Below are 15,371 nucleotides of genomic sequence, written 5' to 3'. Positions count from 1 at the left end.
GAAGTTATTGATTTCCAACCTTTTATTTATATCTTCATAAGGTAATAACTACCCACTAACACAATCTACTTTTTAATTGCAGGCAGAAACCGCTTCCTTATTGGCTATTCAAGAAACACATCCGATGATCAAGATCGAAAGTAATAGACCAATTGATGATTACAAGCTGAGTATGAATCATTAACACCCATTCTCCCAATTTTGCCATCATCCTTATCATCAGATCCACGAGAGAAACCAGAAAGGTTATAAAAACCATTCAAATAAAACAACGCATTTTATCTTAACACGTACATGTGAAATGAGAAAGGGGTAAAGGAAGAAAGAAAAATTACCTTTTTGTCAACGAAAACCAGGACATCATCAGGGAAGCCCTTGAACTTGTTGCATACTGGACCAAGAACGGTGGTTACAGTATTTTCCACCGTTCCAACAGGAGATCTCAAAGGCCCAGAATTTTGCTTTGCGTACTCATACAGATTTGACACAAACACAAAGGTTTGAATAGCAGCAATCCTCACAAACCCCAGGTGCTTTAGGTCTTTATTCTTCCTGTCAACCGTTACCTCCAACTGCAGGGAAAAAGTAGAATCTCAAATTAATTACTTACACTACAATATTTACAATCTCCAACTCCATGGACGAAAAAAAATCAGAAGACAACTAACCTCGGTCTTGGCCATTGATTTGTACGTGTCAGAACTGAATCGGTACTAAAATTTAAGAAGTGGAGAGTTCAATTATGTTTTACAGAAAAGAACGGAGGAAGAAAAATGAAAAATAATAACTGAAAATGACTCACAGGATGGACAGAGATGACGGTGTCGGAGAGAAAAGCTTCAACTTTGTTTGATGGCAATTGGTTTAAATGGGTAATGGAAGGCACCTTATATTATGCGCATCTAAATCTCATCGCATGGCACATCAGAATAAAAAACACACGTCTATGTGTTCCTCAAGCAAAGGGTGGGGTCTACGTTCGGACCGACTCTTTTGGATCTTTCTAGGGTAAACTGGCTATTTCCAGAAGCCACGTGGCACTTCGTTGCTAATTGAGAACCTTCTTAGGAGTGGAGCGACCGGGATCTACATTTATGTCAAGACTCACAAACTGACCATAAACCAGTCAAATCAATCAATAGCTTAGTTGGAAACTTATAAAGCAATTGATATTTAGGAAAATTAAAGTTATTTTATATGGTTCAAATATTTTTGCACACCTTTAAATTTGGTGTTATTTTTGTTTTTAAAAATTTAAAAATTATGTTTTACTTCTGTTATTAATAAAATTAACTTCCTAAACGTTATGAGAATAAATACTCTAAAATAGGCTTTTTCACAAGCGATCTACAAGTCATGCAAGAGAATTTTTTGATAATATTGGGATGGATAGATTAATATATATGTTCATATCATAATACTAAATAATTAATTTTATCCCAAATGTAAGACATTTTTAAGTCGATATTTGTCCAACAAAGTAGAATTATGTTAAAATTCATTAATCACAAAAAAATAAAATCCAATATAAATCTAAAATGAAAAAAAAATTAAAAATGTGTTCCACTCCAAAACATGAAATGTAATCACTACACTGACCTTTAACAATTTTTAAATTGAATAAAGATGACAAGATGTCACATGTTATAATTATCAACATTCAAATCACATTTTATATAAGTTTGTACCTTATTTCTCCAAATTGTATTTTTTATCTGAACTCGGGCCGTCAATTTGAAGTTCTTATGAGGCCATTGTTCCAATCATACCTTCCTAAAATTTCAATGGATTTAGTGTTTCTAGTTAGAGATGATAAGTATTCGATAAAAAAAACATAACCTACATCTTTTAAATGAAATGGAACGAGGTAACGACTGAATAAAGATCAGGAAAGGTAGTGAACAACTTTCACCAAATAAAATTTGTAAGAAATACAAAGTACCAATAGCAATAAAAATAATTTATGAGCACATCTCATCAATTTGACTTAAACGAAATAAACAAATAAATATAATGAGATAAGAATATAAAAAAGGTTTTTTTTTTTGTACGTGATGGAAAGAAGATAAGGAATATGAATTAAGTATCTGTATTTAAAAGTAATTTATATATCATTACTTAGTATTTAACGTGAACAAATTATGAAAAACAGTGGGCTAGAAAGCAGGCCATTGGGATTTCTATGAAGTCATTGCATCAACTGCTACTACCAAATATTTATTTTATACGCCATACATGACGGTGCCGAAGGCGTGTACAAGTTTGTTTCTGTAACTGAATTATCCACAAATACTGAGTGGGTCCAAATTCAGGTTCACAGGACCTCGGATCTCTGTCGCTTTATATTTTGATGGATAGGCTCCTTCACCTACAAAAGAATAAATGTAGCAAAAGAAGAAAATTACTTTCAGGCTACTGACATGTCCAAATCAAAGAAAGAAAATACAATATCACTGTGTAAGGCATAAAGAAGCCACAACATACCGCGCTAGTTTTCCTTGACCGTTTCTCTTGGGAAGACTTACTGCATATAATTGTATCACCTTCGTCCCCTTGATTTGCAATTCCTTGTGTTCTTCCATTCTCTTTGCCTATCGCGAAACTCTCTCTTGAAATAACAGGCTGTACAATTTCAAAATAGCTTACGTAAGTTGTATGTACACAATATTCGACTATAAAGAAAATGGAAATTTAATCAATATAACGAGTCTCAACCCTGCTTATGGGGGTGTTTCCGGGCTCTTTTGCCTTTGTTGCGTTCTGTCCATTCCCGGAATTTGTCTCAGATGTCACTTTCATTCGGGTTAGATCTGATCCAATGGAGTGAAGAACCCCACATGTAGACACGTCATGGTTGTTTCCTGATCAACAAGAAAGAACAAGATGGTTTAAGTTGACTAGAGTCTTTTTAGAATGAAAGCTACTATAGAAGACCTCCATCATATCTCCACTTCTCACAAACTCTTTTATTTTATACTTAAAGAGATGATAAAGTTCTAATATCGAACATCTACGGCATTGGAATGTAAAAACATTAACGGCCTTAATCCGTTACCATTTAAACGAAAATCAGTTAATTTGGACTTGCTATTTGGTTCACAGTGATCAACATCCTGTGAAATTTACAAACGTGAAATTTGTCAACATGCATGGAAAAAATGGTGATATAAACCACAAATACTCGGTAGTTGTTACCATAGCTTCCGTAGCACTTAGAGCTTTCTGGACTTCAATGAATTTCCTTTCAGTCAACTCAGAATGGATAACACGTTTCCCTGAGGCACAGCAGCCACGAAAAGGAACCCGGAAAAAAACAGACAAACAAATCAGAATGATTATTATCTAATGTGTTTTTGGTCCCAGAATAAGAATGCGCCTAAATCACATCAAATACTCGCGTATAACATGCAGAACAAAATACGCACTCAATTTGATACCTAATCTTTTGCTGCCTTTGGGTTCGACAAACCCATCCCGCACCATTTTATCAATTATCTTTCGAGCTGCCGTCTGGTTTACTTCTCCCTCAAGTAAACTTTGAAGCTTACTGATTGACACGTGCGTCATCGGAAGAGCATGATAGAGAGCCTGCGATATTTACTCATAAGTTAGGATATATTATAACGCAAAGAAACCGTCATTTGACTAAACAACTACTTTGATAAGTCAAAAATTTAAGAGGTCCGTGATAATATTTCGTGTACTGTACAGATTAGACAAGAAACTCCATCCTTCCATGCTTCAGATGATACATGGTGTTTTGAAAGATAGAGATAGTTCACATTAAGTAACGCCTTTGGTATTTGCTATGATACTAAATACTAGCAGCATCTTGCTCAGTTCATTTCAAATTGGTATTAATTAAGAGGTACTTTACTTAAGCCCAAAGAAACATCACTTCTGTACCTGAGCTATAGATCATTCATTGTGAACACCGTTGTACAAATTACAAGTCAGCAAAAGAGCCAAACATCCTCATAGGAAACACGAAAAAATATAAAGAAAAATAAAAACTTACTTTCATGTATAAGCGATCTTCAACCGGTAAAGCTCTGTCAAAAACTTTAGGAAGCTGACCGTCGATTTCTTCTTTCACAATGGCGAACTCATATTCAAGGTTCTGACGTTGCAATTTCATCAGAAAGGGGTTGATAAGGGAATGGAGTACTTGAACAAGGAAAACAAAGGTAGGGGTAAAGGTCAAAGGTCAATTGAGGAAAAAAGTCAACCTTGTCCTTGTTAATGGCGTAGGATTCCTTCCCTATCTTCGACAGCACACCTTCCTCGACAAACTTATCCATGATCTCTAAAGAACCAATGACAATCAAGGAAAAGATAAATAAAGCTTGCAATGATAAAATCTGCGAACAGTCGAGCATGATTAACGTTCATACCTTCAGTTAGAACCTGAAAGTAAAACAATTCAATTGATATTATTTTTGACAAAAAATGTGAAAATAAACTAAAGTTTGTAGTTAGATAAAATAATGGCTTGCGAAAAAACATAATAGTGTTGTAATATTCATGGGGGGAAATAGGTACCACGGAGATGTCTGGAAAATTCGATAGAACATCAGTAAGTTCAATGGTGTCACGGTGACAACAGTTGATCCACTCCTTGACCCGGACCCGCTGTTGCTCATCTTCCACCGGATCCTGTGTATTGTCTGAACAGAATATAGATCATTAAATATTCAGAGTTACAGGCTAATAACTGAATTAACAGTTTTAAAGAGCTAGAAAAATAAGAACTTATTCACTTTGTCAACTAACAAAGACACATAAAATATGATTCCTCCGGGTTGAGTATATATAAACAAGCATAATGATAAAATTTACCTTCATCAATCGTGCCATTGTCTTCCTGTTCTTGCTGCTTATCTGTTTTCATAGGTACATGTTAAAAGAAAACAATGGAGAAAATAGAGTTGTGCAGTAATAAGAAAAATGATACTAGTTACCTATTGGAGCAACTACATATCGATTCCCTTGAGTAAGATCAACCTGAAAGTTGTAAAATCTCATTTAAATTAGACGATTGTCTCAATCACATGTCAATCAGTTTCGGCCATATCAAGCACCATCCGATTTACCTCACTGTCAGTATCATAATACTCATTCTGTTGCATTGAATCATCGCCATTGCTCATATCGTCCGGGATTCCTTCGTTATCATCTTCACAAGGGTCGAGTACACTCTTCACCTATAAAATTGAAGAGGAAATGATGGGCAAAAACATTTGTAGATTTAGAACGTTATCTGTAAACACGATATTCTTCCATTACCTTAAGAGCTAATACGAAGTGCTTGCTGTTTACATTCCCAACCTCCATTTTCAACGGATTTTTCTCCCATGGATGATAAGCTTCTTCACCTGTGCAGTCCCGGAAGAAAGGAGGCTCATAATCAGCAGGCTGCAGAAAAAAAAAACAGTTATATTGAAACCACCCCGACCCTGTATATAAATAAGTCAGCCTTTGTTTTTGACATAACAGAGTATACAAATGTTCACTGTTGCGTATATATGACCAACGTCATTAACCATTCTCTATTAAACAACAACCTGACCAAAAAGCAATTCGAGTCTGATCAATGCAGAAATTCATAAAAGAGATAAAAGGGACCGAGATTTGCTATTTACGATAAAAAAAAACATACCGTCACATCATCGTAGTAGAGGAGCTTCATCAGGATGGTACGCTGAGGAAATAACGCAGAAGCAGATTAGGCAATAGACGCTAGAGCATTAAGATATATCAATGCGAAATTATTAAGGAAAGCATTTTGAATTTATTTACTTACCTCATCTGGCATTTTCTCCAGAGTTCTCATCAACTGAACCAGAGTACGGATCATTTTACACGCAGAACTCCTAGAGGTGTTATCGAATATAAATTATATTAGTTTGATTGTGAGTGAACATGATAAGATCGGCACAGATGTAAATTATATTTTCTTTTGCGATCAACCTCATCTGTTGGGGAGTAATTTCTGTAGTCGAATTACACTTGAAGGCCCCCCGGTTTTTTTTGTTTCCAGTTCGGTTGATGTCCATTGAAACCTCTTGGTTGTCAGAGTCGGAATAGCTGAAGGAAACTACGCGGAAAACAAGAATTATGAATCCTCCACAAAATCTTGAGATAAATTAATTTAGAATCCGCATTTTTCCGTTTGATCGTAGCAATCCTTAGAGTAACAATTAGGTGTCATTCTCTCTTTTGTTAAAACAAAAAGTTATGCGGTATTCATTTAACTACAATTCCGAATTCAATCATATCCACTAACCAAAACTGCAATCAGATGTCGTAAAGAATTAAAGCCTTACATGCATATTCCTCAATCATTGGTCCGTCCACTGCTTCGCACACACAGAACAGAAGCGTCTTCAGATATTTCTTCTGTAAGGCATCGTACACACCTGAAAAAGAAATATGATAGAACAAATGAACACGCACTGCAAGCAACGCAAAATCTTCTACTAGAAGTTCATTTTGACAATAGTTCAAGCGTGCCTTTCTCCATCCAATCAATTAGTCTACGAGACTCGGCATCCAACGGCATTAGTTTTTTGATCTTCATCTCTGTCATTTCATGAATAGATTTGCATGAAATTCACTTGTCAAAAAAAATTAGAAAATTCTGTGGAAAACTATAGTAAAAAGACTGCAGCGTTAGACAGGTTTTACCTAAAGCAGGAACAGACTTATCATTGAAATACTTCTCAGGAAATAGTCCTCTGATATAACTGATATTGAATATGGCAATTCGAAGCAGATTCCTCGTCTTGCAAATGAAATTTCAATTAGATAATGAAAATGAGATGATTCAGACACTATTAATTTACTAAAGCATATCAAATTGAAGTAAAATGTGGATCTACAATTTTTCCATACGACTTAACTAAATTAAACTTGTAACAGAAAACATTACATATAGTGTAAACAAAATAATGTCAGGTGCAGAATTTAACAAAACAAATATTACTGTTAAATAAAATAGAAAAGTACATATACTGAAGAAATCTAAAATACATTAATGCAATAAATTATCAGCAGGAAAGGAAATGCAGCATTAGAAGTACAATGAGAAAACTCGAACGAAAATAGTAAAAGCATCAGATTCCTATGGTTTAAGAAATATTATATTAAAACGCATAATTAAGTACGAGAAGAAGTGAATCCTGCTCGGTGATTTCAGCTTCCTTGACTTTCTGCGCAACGACCTGAAAGAGCGAAATGGAAAATTAAGAAACCGACTCAGTGAGAGGAAGAAGAAGAAGAAGATGAAGAAGAGGCTTCTCGTCTCACCATGGTATCTGAATTCCAGAGAAAAAAACTGAAAGAAGAGTGTGATCACTTATAAAAAATTTGAATGTAGAATGTGGCGGGAGGGAATGAAAGCTAAGGAGTGATATTTATAGGCCGAATCTGATGTAGCTAGGGGCCACGATACGATGCAGCGCCACGGAAGTTGGCACTTACTGCCGATAAAATTTTTCTCAGTCTGTTAGACAGGAAAAAATATATTTTCGAACAGATTTTTTTTACTAACAATTTGACAAACATGTTTTATTTATTTTTATTAATTTATTATTATGGTGACATATTTTAGAAAATGATATGTGTGTAATATTAAAATATTATAAAAATAATTTGTATTACCATATCATTATCATTATATATATATATATATATATATATATATATATATATATATATATATATATTACCCATTAGATACATATGTCATGAAGAATAGCAATGAGAAGGGTGTCGATGGGTATTCTAAATCTTCTCTCCTCAGTTTTCTCTTTTCTATGAGTTTCGTAACTTCTCTGTTTCGTTCTCTATCTCCATTTTATCCATCATAACAGTCACGCAAGTTCTGTGAGCAAGTTGGCGCCAGAAATCGGGGAAATCTTGAATTCCATGGAAACGCTAATTTCCTTCGTTCCTTGTCATACTTGGGCTACAGAAATGTCTCGATGACGCCATTGACTTTGCAATATATCTTATAATTTTGTCACTGATGTAAAACTTTTAACATATTTTCTCGAATTAAATATTGAATATCTTCAGTGTAGAATTAATATTTTTGTGAATAATCAGATAACAAATTCAATTGCAAATGGCTAGTTTGACAAATAATACTTGATAACAAATATTACAATAAGCCTAATATAGATTTAAACCTCGTTAAAAGAGTTAAAAATTATTAAATTAAAAAAAAAGTTCACAAAATATTATAATAATTATTTATTCATTAGGAGATTTGTGAAGAATGAAAAAATGAACGTTGTAAATGTTTAACAAATGTGCTAAATAAAAATAATTGGGAAACTTTTATTAACAGGAGAGTGAGAATCATGTATCCGCCCGCACAAGTTATTTTGTATAATCGGTTTCTATTCTCGACACATGCTTTACATTCTCATCATCCCCCTTTCTTTTTGCTGGTTCAGAGTTTGAATATCATTACAATTTCAACAACAAAGAAAATGCTAAAGTTAAAATCATAGTGCAAGAATGCTATAACTTTCCTTCCCCGATATTCTATAACCCATAATTCATTCTGATAAGAAATCTCTTCTATTTGTGTTTAGAGGATGCACGGCTGCATCAATTTTCCCCCGCAGGTTGAATTTCTTTGCAATTAGTGGCCGGACATCTTCAACACCAACCAAGCTCTCCAAAAAAGGAAGTAATGAAAGCAATTCTCGATCTGAACGATCTTCAAACCAACTCTCAATCGGTATTCCATTATCCACCTGGAATCCGAATGCCTGGGTGGAAAAAAATTAACAGCAGAAAAAGTTGTAAGTAAACCTTTAACATGGTATTTTCAACAACTACGTTCATTACCTTTTTCCTTTGAATAATAGGGTAATAATTTATATTACAAGTCATTACCAAATTTTATGCCATTAAAGATTCTAGTCTTTGGGGTCATAACACGTCTTGAGGTGTTGAGCATGATTTCACAACAAAGATCTATCCGTATGCAACTAGCACATTACAAATGTTAATCACAAGAATATCAATTTGGTCTTAGGCAATAGAACGTATAAGCATACCTGTGGGGAATTGTCAATTATTATAACGTGTGCCAAATCACGACCCAGCACTGTTAAATCTTTGAGATAATTCCCCTCGACATAAACACAGGACTCACGGTACACACGGTGGCGAAATATCTTCCGCTTTGGATCAAGAACGTTTAGAAGTTGCTCAGCATAAATACTTTGACTGGCTGTAAATATAATAATCTCGAAAAGTCCAGAAACTCTCTCAAGGAAATCTTTGAGATGAGGGCGGCAGCGTACATAGACAATGTGCTCCTCACAATTGAAATTAATAGGAAAAGTGAAGTCAACATCCTCACATGGTTCCAGTGTAGAATGCACCAAAGTTTCTGCAGAGTGAAAAATATGGTATAAATGAGCTTTGACAACTTGTTCTTTTTGCATAACAGAAAATGTAAATGAGACTAGTTAAACAAGCTTGGTACACATAGTAGAAGAATAAACCACTTTTAGAATTTGCACTATAAAAAACATGTTTCTACCTATAGACTCCAGCAAACTTATCACATAGAATGATAATTTCAGGATAAAAGACTGCTTCAACTAAGGGAAGGACAGTCAGCCAAGAGCAAGAACCAACAAAAAAAGTCACTATGCAGCAACCTTAATATGGCACCAAGGTGGATGGTTCACTGCCACATAACCATTTTAATTAAAGGATCTGAGTAACAAAACGACATAAAAAATGAATGATAGTAAAATAAGAAAGCAAAACCCAAATAATTGCCTAACAAAAAATTAATGACAGATAACCCAAAAAAGGATAAGAAAAGGACACTGGAACGGAGGACATCAAAACAGAAATGAAGGGAACACTGGGATGGTTCTGTTGCAAAGGACAGACAAACCATCCATAATATATAAACCCAAAAAAGGAAAAAAAAAAAAAAAAAAACTTCTGACGCACACTTTATCAGTAAGCATGCCCCTTAAAAATGTACATATATGTTTTTTTCTTACCATCCAAATCCAGAACAAGGGTAGTAGAAGGGCAACTACGTGTCTGCTTAGGTAACAACAATCGTCTAAAAGTTGGAACCACTGATGACAGGTCCGGTAAGGTCTTTATGAATAAGTATGGGTCAAAATCATCAAAGTCCTCGAACTCATCCTCCTCTGTGCATATTTCAGAGGACATGGGATCCTGACCATGCTCATCAACACATTCTAGCTTTGAGTTTTTCATGGCAAGATATATGGCAGAAACTTCCATGGAAAGACCATTTCCATCAAAATCAGAATTGCAACCATTCACCTTTTCTGTGCCTGAAGCATGCATCTGATTGCCACAGCTCCCTGAATTAGAGTAGTTGGATGCATTGTTCATGTCTATTTCCATTGCAGTGTCAAAGTCTTGACTGCCAGGACCATCTACTGTATCTTCCTGTGGTGATTTTATTTCTTGGCAAGGAGAAATTCTCTTGTGGTCTTCATTCTGAAAAATTTTGATAAAATCAACTAGATAGAAACAAAAAAAAAAATGATTAAATATTAATTTCAAAATATAGGAAAATTTCATGGAAAATAGAAAAAGAAATCCAAAGCTAAGAATGATTGAAATGATACAATGCCATTTACCTCTATCAACAACTTTTCCTCCAGGATTTTTGGATAAGTGAAACCCAGGAGAAAATATAGTTCCAGACTCAAGATGCGCAGCTTCATTGTTACAACCCTGAAGCATTATTTCAAAACATTTAGAAAAACAAAAAACAATAATCGCTAACAATACCCAGGTGTACATGAGAACTTAAAACAAATCCCTTCAAATCATCACTTCAATTTTCAGAAATGATTTATATTAAACATGCTCAGTGTACAAGAGAACCTTAAAATACTACATTTGAGACAAATTGCCAAATGACTTTGAGTCATTATGCAGTTGAAGTCTAAGAGGTTAAAAACAACTATCAAGCAAAGAGAGACTTATATAGTAGCAAGCACACCCAAACACACACACAAAGTACAACAGCCAGACCAAGACAAGTAGAAAGGCAGTATAGTTAAAATACCATAAAATCCAGTGAAACACCATCAACTGCATCATTTTCCAAACAAAGATTGGAAGTCCCACTGTCCATAAACTGGTACTCATAATTCAAATCTGTTGACGGGACAGGCTCTGTAGCTTTATTCTCGAGAGTGCTAACTGATGTCACACCACGAAGATGAGAAGTAAAATCAGATAATTTCACACTTTCTTAATGAAAGACACATTGTCTTGGTATAACAGTATATTTATAATGGATATTTCAAATTAAAAAATAAAATAAAAAAAGAGCAACATGGTTATGAGCCATATGTTGCAGAAATCATAGCAATAAAATTAAATGATAAATTAGACATAAGAAAGAAAAAAAAAATTATGTAGATTATCTTAAAAAACTGAAAATATCTGTCAGACCATCACTGGCACTTACAAGATTTATTCTTTCTAGCAGATGACGTAATTAGGTCTGTCACTTTCTTTTGAGCAGCTCGTCCATTTTCAGAGACCTTCCTCTGTGATCTTGAAACCTTAGTACTGCCACGTTCTTGACTGGCATTTCGCCTAGAAGTTTTTTTCTTAGTTTGCATATCCACTTCAACAAGAACATGTGGTGAGCTAATTAATTTTTGTGAAAGCAATTAAAGCATCAAAAACAGCTCCAGAATGACTACCCTGATACAGTGCATTCAGGAACAAAATTTCAAAGATCACTACCATTTTGAGATCCAAAATTCAACACCAAATAATATTTTTTGTAAGTTTCTAAGAACCATGATGAATCTTCATAATGTCTTAAAACTTCAGAGCTCCAATTTTAAAACCCACACCCCTAATCGCAAAGGACAATGATTCATACCATTGATATCAGGCAGAACGAAAAACAGAAAAGAAAAAAGCATGATCACACTCAAAATCCATTCCAAAGCAATCACACTAATTTACAACAGCTATTGATACAACATCACACTAAGCTTTTAATGAATTAGTTATTTCTTATTGAGGTCCCCAGAACTCCATAAAATTATCAAGAAGAAATGACTGGAACCAGTAACATCTAAAAGCACATCAAATCCACTACCCAACATAAATTGGCTTGTTAGTATCCAAATTCCAGAGCACCGAACAGAACAAGAGACAGATAATTGCGAACATTTCCATTGAAATAGCACAAAACCCTAAAAACGCAACAGACCCTAAAACATAATAGTTATGGCAACAGGCATGTGATGTCTCAATAAGTCCCAGCTCACAAAATACAAACATGGTACCAAGATCAAATGCTATGAACTCTCTCACAGTAAGCAGCCCATGCATTAACAGAGACTTTTCCTTTAACAGGAAAAAACAGATGAAAGAACAAAAAGAAAGAGAAAGAATCAACTCACAGAAAATGAGCTCAAGGAAAAGGCTAAAACCCTAGATTTGTTCAGTGGTTGAAGGAGAAGCTATATCCTTCCCTGTCCGAAAATTTCTTTTGGATGTTTTCCCTCCAATGAGAGAGTGAGAGGGAAAACAATCAAGGATGAAAAATTATTTTTCGCAGCACAAAGGGATGTGTTGATAAATAATAATGCAGAACAAAAATGATTAAATAAGATAATTAAAAATATTTATTCTTGTCCACCGATATTTCAAATGATTCTTTATTGTCTTGTAGTACTTGCCAGACTGATCAAATGGAAGTTACGCGCTCATCTGGACCAACACGTGTCTCTTCATCAAAATATCATTGCAGTTTTGAGGAAGTGAGACTCACGCTCTTGCTGTCACAGTGGTAGTGACAACATGGTCAGTGCTATTTTGAATTTCAAAACCAGATTCAAGTTTTCCTACTATGAACCTTTCTTAATTTACTTTCTTTACACACTCAAATTTCCTAAAATTGCTCACAGATACCTCAATTCATTGATATTGTGAAAATTTTCAAAAGTGATTCCAAATTTCATCAAATTTTCAGACCTATTTTTCCCTCCATTCCCTTCCTTTGAATAGTTTAAAGAAAATTGAAGACTCCTACATTTTAACAAATCATTGAAACAAAAAAAGTGTTTCCATTTTTTTTTTCACAAGTGTGCAGAGATGAACAGTAATAGTAAGAATAAATTTAACATAATCGTATCAAGATATGTTTAAAAAATGTATATATAATTTATTATACAATAAATTTACTGATTCTATTTTTATTTTTAAATGTATTATTTAATTACATTTTTTCAGCTAAACAATATATTTCCCTTTTCAGCCTTTTCTCTTTTCTCTCAAGTTATTTTTTTTATTATTTCTCCTTCTATAACACAAGTGTGACTCTTAATTCAATTTCAATTTTAAAAAAATATCAATTTATCTAATTGGTGTAGTTTAAATTTATGTGTTCTTAGGTAATTTAGATAAATCATACTACATCCTACATTTATTTTGCATGTATGATATTTAAATTAATATAATTACTTGATGAGAATAACGGTAAAATGTTTAAATTGATTGAGTCACATTTTAATTTTAAATATTGACTATGCATCATTTAATCTCTGACTCTCTTTTTTATTAGTTTATGAGTTTATTTCGTGTTATTAATAGTGTGTTGATTAACTGTTCTTTAGTAAGTTATAGAATGTTTAAGGTGTTACTTGAACTAATTAGATTCATCTATTTACTCTTCCATTTACTCAGTCATACTTAAATTGCATACTATTTTTTCTTAGGTGAAAATATTTATTTTATATATTTGTGTTTCCTTTAGTGAGATTTATTTAATTTTTTTTATGTGAGAAAAAATATTGTTTAAGTTTATCTTTCTATTATATTTTTTTTATTACTTTTTATTACATACAAAATAATTTGCACATTGTCTAATATTATTTTTTATATTATTAAATATTTAAATATATTTAATGTGTCATGTTGGTGTCTAAATATCTCATCAATATTTGTCTCTTTAGCAAGTATCATAAAGCCTGTGTTCGCATGAACAGAATTTCCTGTTCATGCGAATTTGAGAGCGACGATTTATCACTCCTGTGTTGTTCCTTTGCCTTGAAATGGAAGGATGTTCGCGGACGGATTTGCGGGATACACCCCGTTTTCATCACTCGCAAAATTGGAGAGATTTGCGTGGATTGATGATAAAAAGTCCAGTGTGCCCTTTAGATATTAATTAAATTCCAAGCGTGTACGTTGCTCAGAAAGTGCAGTTCAAACACTGTTGAACCACGAGAGTGCATGGCTTGGCGTGGTTTTAGAAATATTCGTGTGCTTTGCTTTTCCTCAGTGATGTTACCTTGCTTGATAAAAGCAATGAACAGCAAAGATTCCTGCACTGCATCAGAGTCAAAGTGCAGTGTTGAATATGAAAGCTCCATTGACTATAGGACCTCATACGCGCATGGTAGTGGGTAGGTGTGGTTCTGTTTATTGAGGGATGAGAAGCATAATAAATTGGTTGCTAGTTTGAGAGCTATCTGCGAATGTGTGGAGAGTGGTTGCTGGTGTTCAAAGTATCTTGCGATTTGCTGAGACGAGGAAGAGGGTGGTGAGGTAAGTTCAAGCCATTATCATGTATGTGTTCGTTTGCATTAGTAGGTGTGTAGACTGGGACGAAGAATCAGAAAGTGCATGGTCATGTGAAGAAGAAGCAAAGGGTTGAAGAAGAAGATGAAACGCGTGCGTGAGAGGCGGAGAACATGATGAACAATGGACGTGGAGGCTTCGTAACCGGTTACACGCTAGACGTAATCGATTACGTCTGTATGAGAAAATTACACTGCGTCATGTAATCGGTTACGGGCACAGTTAACCGGTTACACTGTTGACTGAAAAATGAGTGATATTGTGTTGGGTGCTTGGCCGGTGTCTGGAGCAGGTTATGGGGTGCACGACGGTTGTTCTTCGACGCCACCGAGAAGGAGATGATTAACCGGAGTGGACAAGTATGGTAGTGGTGAGTGGTTTTGAGTGGTTAACAAGAGTTATGTTGTAATGGTTGTTATTGATTGGCATTGCAGGGAGTTATGGAGGAGGTGAGGGTGGCGGAGGCCATGTGAGAGATAAGAAGGTGGAGAGGGAAGATAGAGTTGTGTTGAAACAATGGTGGAGAAGCAACCATATGTACTGATTATATGAGGAGTGGATGGTACTGGGTGATCTATCCTGGTCTGACAGTGGGTTTCTGATGCAGGTGTTCACTGGGAATTGAGGTGTTTATCGTGGTGGAGCAAGAAGCGTGAAGGTGGTGGAGATTTGGAAGTCCAAAGGTACAAAATGTGGTGGAGGTGAAGGAACAACATCGTTTTGTATTGCAT

At 34.6% G+C, this 15,371-nt stretch overlaps 2 protein-coding genes and 1 long non-coding RNA gene across 5 annotated transcripts; all 3 read right to left on the bottom strand.

The window, feature by feature from the left end:
- Nucleotides 1–2,067: 2,067 nt before the first annotated feature.
- On the bottom strand, nt 2,068–6,419 carry LOC124829855 (meiosis-specific protein ASY1). Its single transcript, XM_047303433.2, has 18 exons — nt 6,327–6,419; nt 5,971–6,097; nt 5,804–5,873; nt 5,660–5,701; nt 5,287–5,415; nt 5,094–5,204; nt 4,962–5,004; nt 4,840–4,881; nt 4,543–4,667; nt 4,395–4,407; nt 4,230–4,306; nt 4,019–4,120; nt 3,438–3,588; nt 3,196–3,275; nt 3,056–3,113; nt 2,716–2,861; nt 2,485–2,622; nt 2,068–2,368 (listed from the first exon to the last, which is right to left on the bottom strand). Exons 1-18 carry the CDS (start codon nt 6,343–6,345, stop codon nt 2,315–2,317), a joined length of 1,527 nt encoding a protein of 508 aa, XP_047159389.2. The 5' UTR covers nt 6,346–6,419; the 3' UTR covers nt 2,068–2,314.
- Nucleotides 6,420–6,556: 137 nt separating this feature from the next.
- On the bottom strand, nt 6,557–7,506 carry LOC148200689 (uncharacterized). The gene is made up of 3 exons (XR_015786278.1): nt 7,309–7,506; nt 6,688–7,223; nt 6,557–6,582 (listed from the first exon to the last, which is right to left on the bottom strand). It is a non-coding gene; the product is annotated as an uncharacterized LOC148200689 (long non-coding RNA).
- Nucleotides 7,507–8,319: 813 nt separating this feature from the next.
- LOC124829853 (uncharacterized) lies at nt 8,320–12,631 on the bottom strand. Of its 3 annotated transcripts, none has more exons than XM_088113848.1 (7): nt 12,459–12,631; nt 11,504–11,745; nt 11,096–11,232; nt 10,662–10,758; nt 10,044–10,541; nt 9,075–9,412; nt 8,320–8,783 (listed from the first exon to the last, which is right to left on the bottom strand). In XM_088113848.1, the coding sequence occupies exons 2-7, from the start codon at nt 11,658–11,660 to the stop codon at nt 8,568–8,570; spliced, it is 1,443 nt and encodes a 480-aa protein (XP_087969974.1). In that variant the 5' UTR covers nt 11,661–11,745; nt 12,459–12,631; the 3' UTR covers nt 8,320–8,567. The 3 variants fall into 3 exon arrangements, with proteins under 3 accessions (XP_087969974.1, XP_047159385.1, XP_087969975.1); XM_047303429.2 differs by having other exon boundaries at nt 11,504–11,665; XM_088113849.1 differs by lacking the exons at nt 11,504–11,745; nt 12,459–12,631 and having other exon boundaries at nt 10,044–10,518; nt 11,096–11,134.
- Nucleotides 12,632–15,371: the final 2,740 nt, after the last annotated feature.

Source organism: Vigna umbellata, chromosome 4 (genome assembly GCF_029865625.1).
Source record: "Vigna umbellata cultivar VRB3 chromosome 4, Vumbellata_1.0, whole genome shotgun sequence".
NCBI lineage: Eukaryota > Viridiplantae > Streptophyta > Magnoliopsida > Fabales > Fabaceae > Vigna > Vigna umbellata.
This window is presented reverse-complemented; position numbering and strand designations above follow the sequence as displayed.

Excerpts from the sequence above, each read along its gene's own strand:
- LOC124829855 (XM_047303433.2), bottom strand. Across the intron at positions 5,005-5,093 it reads ATTATGATACTGACAGTGAG|GTTGATCTTACTCAAGGGAA; the intron begins GTAAATCGGATG and ends TACAACTTTCAG. Across the intron at positions 4,668-4,839 it reads CAATGGCACGATTGATGAAG|ACAATACACAGGATCCGGTG; the intron begins GTAAATTTTATC and ends TATTCTGTTCAG.
- LOC124829853 (XM_088113848.1), bottom strand. The coding sequence starts at position 11,660 with ATGCAAACTAAGAAAAAAACTTCTAGGCGAAATGCCAGTCAAGAACGT. Across the intron at positions 10,542-10,661 it reads AGGAAAAGTTGTTGATAGAG|TTGATTTTATCAAAATTTTT; the intron begins GTAAATGGCATT and ends GTTTCTATCTAG. Across the intron at positions 9,413-10,043 it reads CCTTGTTCTGGATTTGGATG|AAACTTTGGTGCATTCTACA; the intron begins GTAAGAAAAAAA and ends TTCACTCTGCAG.